General features: G+C 40.1%; 1 protein-coding gene across 1 annotated transcript in view; it reads right to left on the reverse strand.

Moving 5' to 3' along the window:
- Window positions 1–2248, reverse strand: part of LOC103512216 — a 9399-nt gene extending 7151 nt beyond the window's left edge. Inside the window, exons 1-3 of the mRNA XM_008476968.2 lie at window positions 2194–2248; window positions 1865–1970; window positions 403–654 (exon numbers count right to left, since the gene is read on the reverse strand). Coding sequence (XP_008475190.1) covers window positions 403–654; window positions 1865–1970; window positions 2194–2248 — 413 coding nt within the window. The remainder of the gene's footprint in view (window positions 1–402; window positions 655–1864; window positions 1971–2193) is intronic.
- Window positions 2249–6976: the final 4728 nt, after the last annotated feature.

Below are 6976 nucleotides of genomic sequence, written 5' to 3' on the forward strand. Positions count from 1 at the left end.
ATAGGTATATTTATTCAGTACAGGTACCTGCCTACTGCCTTCCTATCATTAGGTAGGAACAGTTTTTTGCTCATTAAAATTTCAAATCTGTAATGTAATGAGATATAAAGTGGGAATTAATTTTAATGATAATTGTCTCATCAATTTATTATTATTGACATCCAATGTGACATGCAGGATGCTGGATGGACCAAAATATGCTTTTGGATTGTGTGATGCCATTTTATAGGTAACAAAAGGGATATAGTGAATGGTTTCAAACTTTTTTAGGGGGCTTGTAGAAAAAATTCTTCCTTTTGGAGAGAATAGGTAGGTACCTACCTACCTATTTCAGAGGTTCTGTATGAGGCACCTCTCTAGAGGTAATATAGGTAATTAAATTGATTTCTGATAGATACTCACAAACATTTGGTCACTTCCAAGGTCTGCGTGAAATATCCTTCATAGGGTATCTGCACCACATATCGCCACACGCCCTGGTAGTTCCGCGCGAACACAGGGGTGGCATATTCGACCTTGGCCGGACATGGGGTGGGGGGTCCGCCCTCCATATGGGTGGGCTCTCTTTTCTTGTAGTCTATGTCGTCATCCCGCCGCTCTAGAGTGCCAGAACCTAGAGGTCGGCCCTGGAATACGCGGTACAGCATACACATTCTGCCGAGAAAAAGTGGAACAGTGAAGATTTATATTGTTAATTTTCAAGAGATTTGATAGAGGGAACTGTAACTGCTAAGGTTTTATCGTCCCGAAAGGCTAAAATCCGCCTTACGTGAGTATCGAACCTGCGACCCAGCTCTTACAAGGCTAACGCGCTACTCTCCACGCGAACTAGACAGTCGATACATAAATTTAGCCAGTGGCAATAGTTACATTGAATGCACTTTTTTTTTTTTTTTTTTTAAGTGCTTTCACCGGGGGAACTGGAAGTCCAAACACAAAAAGCCCACTCCGAGGCTTAGGTGTAGGGGCGAACAGCCCTAAAGGATAGGTTAAGCTTATACGAATCTAATCTAATCTAATCAAGTACTTACTACCTAATAAGTAAAATGGATAATTTTATCAGCTACAGTTGCTGATGTTAGCCCAATTATAAGAAAAACCTAGTCTCTTACATAGGCATTAGGTACCTACTATGTAATATACTATCAAGTACTTACTACCTAATAAGTAAAATGGATAATTTTATCAGCTACAGTTGCTGATGTTAGCCCAATTATAAGAAAAACCTAGTCTTAGGTCCTTTTTAGATGAACCAGCTTGGTATTAGGTACTTACCAGTCCTGGGTACATTAGTAACCCCCCAAAAAAACACTTCGTGTTAAAAAATTAACGTCAAGAGTTACCCTCCACAAAAAAGTACTGATATAAAAAAAGACGTCTTAAGTAGGTCATACAAGAGGTTTGCTTTTGCTTCTTATATTTTATTTTTTGTCGATCATTCATTTCTGCTTCTTAGGAGTCTGGGAAAATATTAGGTGCCTATGTATGGGCATTTCTTAGTTGTTTATTTTCTGTTTGTCATTATTGTAGAAGTCGGTTTAAGTTATCTTGACCATAACATGGGTTTTGTCAGCCATAGCGGGATTGACCTGGTCATACATTTAACTTGGAGAGAAATGAGGCTTGGGGCTTGATCGACGGCAGATCAACCATTTGTGAAGACACCTTAAGACTTGTCTGACATTGGAACATCTCAAGGCAACAATCACTGAATTCTTAGGTATTTTCGACAGGGCTGAAAAACCTTATTTACATCGCGCGTCGCGTCGAAAAAAAAGCCTTTCCATTAGATGACTGTACTACATCCTGAAATCACCCATCTATCGCAGTTTCCAACGGAACCAAAGGCCAAAGCCATACTTACAAAGGATAGGGGGATCCGAAGATATTCTGTCGCATAGGATTGGCAGGAATCACTCCCTTGTTTAAATCTCCGCATAGGTTGTGCAGGATTTGATTTTTGCCTCCACCTGCATAGAAGAAAATAAGGAATTGTTGCAAAATAGACACATTTCTATTCTATTCTATTTCTGTGATATAGTGGTTAACGCGGTTTAATCATTCACATAATGAACAGTTGAACCCTGTTATTTTGATCTTACCTTGTCAAACATAGCCTTTTTGCTTATAGATCTACATTGTAATATTAGAAGTCTGGGTAAGTAGGTATAGGAACTAGGTATACTCCCATACCCAAACCATTGTGTGTTTGTTCGCCAATGATCCAATAATCTGATCCGATTTCCATCGTGTGATTAACTACTGAACCGAACAATGAGATTATCATTCGTCCGATTCTCATCACTTTCATTTTACATTTCGGTTTTCAGATCAGATCTCGTGGAAAAGAAAAATTAGCTGTGTCTATTGTTGAATTAATACTGAGTCACTGAGTTGTAAGTAGTCTTATTTTTCTAGGTCCTGTGTGGAGGTAAATACAGTACCTACCCACTAGGAATGTTTTAATTTTTAGCTAAATCTCCTTAGGGATCTATTCATTTCTCGGCAAATTCACAAATTTGGGTCGGGATTTTCTTTTTGGGTTACTAGGAAGGTATTCGCTATGAAAACTCTTTTTTGCGTGTTACTGTTTCGAAAGCTTAATGTGTACGTCCGTAGATAGGTACATGTGTCAAGGTTTTCTTTGGTATTATGATTTTAATTTTATTTTCATTATGAAATGATTTTCTTCTTTAAAATGACGTCACATCGCACATCTAATAATAAAAATTAAGTAACTTCTTATACCTACCTATGATTTTATTTTTTTAGGGAGAAGTTATAACGTTATTCCATTAGATGTGCGATATAAATTTTGCAAAAGTGCAAATTTCGTTTCGTTTCGACCCTGGTTTGCATTCCATTCGTTTCTAAAACTCATCAAGTGACAGGTGGCAGTCTGCAGTTTAGATGTAAAATGAGGATTCTAGTTTGGGGGTAAAATCTCTCTTCCCCATCCGTAATTAACTCTAATTACAGACCATGTACAGCTCTAATAGTGCTCCAACCTTTTCATTTAAATGCTTCCTAGTGGCGGAGAGAAGATGAATTTTGCTTTCATGGAACCTTTTACCGATACCGTCGTGTTGTTGTTGGTTTTGTTGTTACAGCGGTGTAGCTGCACCGAAGGGGGTTGATGGTCTCTAGCCAAGATTACTCGGCCCGTCCCGAACAGCAGTCAATCATCATGAGGTCTTGTGCTTTTCCTTTGAAGCATGATAAACCCTTTGTAACCTCTAGCTAGCCAGGTTAGGGTTAGGGCTGGTTAGGGTTTGGCTGCTCTGATCCCTATTTATAGTCCCACAGCAAGATACTTTATTTAATTTCAATCCAGGATTCTCATGGATACCTCAGTTGAGATTTCACAGTTTGGAAAAGTTTCACTCTCCGTCACTGTCGGTTGATGCTGGTAACTTGTAATTGAAATGTGCGGCCTTGTTATTATACTGAACGTAAACAGAACATCTGAGGCCTTTGTAGAAACAAAAGAAGATGAAAGAATAACAGCTACAGAATGGCAGCAACATTATCCTTCTGCTTGGATTCCAAGGCAAGAGACTCTATTAGATCTTTGTATTTGTTTTTTCTGGTTATCCCTTGTTACTTTCCTTATCTTATAGGAAACAAAGCAATGTTTCTGGATTCTGGTATAAAAATGATCAGATGTTTTTCCCACGGGCTTTATATAACAGAAGAAAATAGAGAAAAAGTTCTTTTGCTGTTAAGGACATAGACTAACTACTTTTCAACATAAGAAGGCTACAGAGGAACATGCAGTTTTCTTTCTGTTATTTTTCTCTGTTACTTTTCCAATAGACGAAGCTCTCTCATAGGGTTTATTTTCTGTTTCCACAAAGGTAAACCATTCTCAATTTCTCAGCCCTACAATCCGTACAAGCTTCCTTTGGTTGAGAATCTGTGTACTTACAGTAGCGAATCGCCGAATCAGTAATCTTTTATCTTTTACAGTAAAAATATCTGTAGACGTGTGTTGATTCTATCTTATAAGGGTCACCTGACTACACGGAGAGAAAAAGTAGGGTGCCGGAAGCCCAACCGAATGACTGGGTGTCGGAACTCTAATATTGAACTCTGTATCAGGAAGCTCGAGACTGTAGAATTTCAACAATCTAAATAATGGGAAGTAACTCAACGATAGAGTTCTTCCACCCTAAGTTTCATAAACTTGTGGCACCCTGTCACTATTTTTGTCCCCAGTGTGCTAAAAGTAGTGCGACTTTTTTATTTCCTTATCCTATAGGAAGGAGAGTAATGTATTTTCCCCAGTGTGCTAAAAGTAGTGCGACTACGCTCCCAATGTGTGCCAGGCCTCAAATACCAGTCTACATTCCTCTCCAAACCAGGAAGAACCACTCTCCTCAAGTTCATTGAGACCAAGGTCTCGATCAACAGCCTCTGATTGGTCCGTTATGAATAAATTAGTGAAATATGTACTCAATAGATAACGGACCTGATTCACACTCAGTCGACCTTTCCCGTGCACACGGCAGTGCCGTGGTTATCCCGAGAAAGGTAGACTGTTTTTTTGGGTACATTTTGGGTAATTTTTACTCACTCATCGAAAAAGAGCGGTTTTTTTGCCACTGTAAGATGCAGAATGAAGAATACGTAGATATGTTTCAAATTTCAAAAGATTATATTTTTTATTATTTAAAAAAATAAAATTACCAGTAAAATAAAAGAGGTGTGAGTAAAATTTACTCACGTCTACCCTTCTAGGGTTATCCGTGGAAGGTGGGGAATATCCGCCTTATAATTTGGAGCATATACACCCCCGTAACCCCGTCTATCCACAACTGATCCGGCATTCCGGCCAGCCTAGTTAGCTTGGTTGGTAGCGCGTCCACCTTGTAAGCGCTAGGTCGCGGGACCGATTCCAACTCGGGGAGGATTTTAACCTAAACGGATAATGCTCGTTCTTGGAACGGTTGGCTTTCTCCTATCCTGTATTCCTTCTCTCTTCGATTTCGGGACGATGTGACCCTGGCAGTCACAGTTCCCTCCACCAAACCTGTCTTGGAAAAAAAGAAGAAGACTTTTAAAACCACCAGCAGATCGGCCGGCGCGGCATCTGAATATGGGTTTATATTTATATTGTTTATAGCTTCCCCTTTTGAAACTCTCACGCTATGCCACTACATGCCAGTGCATATTTGCACAGGACGTACTGTAGATACCTAGATCTTATTATTCTTCTTCTTAGAATCGGATGAACCGCGCAAATCGATTTGACAGAATTCATGCGCACGTTCATTACAAATTACTATACACATAGTAGATACCTACGAGTAGGTATACATTTTAACAGCTATTATTGTTAGCTTAAACCAAACTCAGTGGTCAGGGTCGGGTCCAGGATTTTGTCGAGGGGGGAACGAGCGTTCAAAAAGTGATGTACGGGGGGAGAGGGTGGGTGGATGCTTCAAATTTCTGAAGTCTGGCCTACAGTAAAGGAGAACAATGAAGCGCCCCCCCCTCCCTAAATAATACGGCCCTGTCAGTGGTGTAGTGGTTATTCGATCGTACTACGGTCTACAGACTGTACGGCATAGAACGTTCTAAAGAATCTAAAGCTAGACATGTGACTTAGTGCAACTTAGTTACTTAGGTATACAATACGTATATCGCACATCCATGGGTAAAGGCCTTTTTGAAAATATGCCTGCTTGGCGGTTTTACTCTCCATTAGGCGACGAACTGCATCCCTTCTCACATAACCCTCACCTAACCAGAGTTCAGTCGAAAAGATTAATAAAACGCGATCATCGAGATAGTCACCCATCCTGATACCAACCACGCGCAACGTTGCCTCACATGTGATCGGAAACGGGTGCATTCAAAGTACTACCCCACCGGCCACACATGTCATGTGACTCGCTCATATTCAATCAATAACCAATCGAGATCCGTTGAAAATTTAACGAACTTAAAACTTAACTCATGTTACCCCAATCCTCCAGAGGGAAGATTGGAAATAATAGGTATTCCCCTAACACGGAAAATGAGAAGAAAAGGGGAGTGAGGAGTTATACAGAGACAAGGTAAAGATTAGGAGGGAGCTTTAGAAGTGCCGTGCTTCCTAGGAGATACGAGGAAACAGTGGCGTATAGCTACAGAGATGTTCTGCGGCGACGAACTGCGCATTCAAAGTACTACCCCGCCGGCCACACATGTCATGTGACTCGCTCATATTCAATCAATAACCAATCAAGATCCGTTGAAAATTTAACGAACTTAAAACTTAACTCATGTTACCCCAATCCTCCAGAGGGAAGATGGGAAATAATATTCCCCTAACACGGAAAATGAGAAGAAAAGGGGAGTGAGGAGTTATACAGAGACAAGATAAAGATTAGGAGGGAGCTTTAGAAGTGCCGTGCTTCCTAGGAAATACGAGGAAACAGTGGCGTATAGCTACAGGGATGTTCTGTATTGGAAAAGCAAACTCCTTGCCGAAATATGATCCTGATTAGAGTGCTGATTTAGAATCGAGCTCTTAAGTAGGTCAGTAGGTAGGTATGTACAAGTATACTATACACCCAAAAATGATCATAATTATAGGTAGTAGGGATTTAGAATTAAGGGCTAGGCGCACAGAACGCCATTTCTGTTGTTAAAGTACCTCTAAACTACATTAAATTTGATGATTAGTTGATCAATGATCACTGAGATTAAGCAACGTTCTGGGTAATCGCGTGTTGCTGTCTTCTCCTGTCCTGACTCAAGCGGGTGAGGCTTAGGTATATGAAGAGACGCGTGGCTTGTCACTGAATGAAGGGTGAAACCTCGTCACCAAAAGTTATAAAAAAAAAAAAAAAAAAAAAAAAAATAAAAACCAGATGTTCTGTTTTGGAAAAGCAAACTCCTTGCCCAAAATATGATCCTGATTAGAGTACTGATTTAGAATTGAGCTCTTTAGGTCAGTGGGTATGCACAAGTATACTATACACCGAAA

The sequence above is a fragment of the Diaphorina citri genome, unplaced genomic scaffold (assembly GCF_000475195.1).
Source record: "Diaphorina citri unplaced genomic scaffold, Diaci psyllid genome assembly version 1.1 scaffold809, whole genome shotgun sequence".
Classification (NCBI taxonomy): domain Eukaryota; kingdom Metazoa; phylum Arthropoda; class Insecta; order Hemiptera; family Psyllidae; genus Diaphorina; species Diaphorina citri.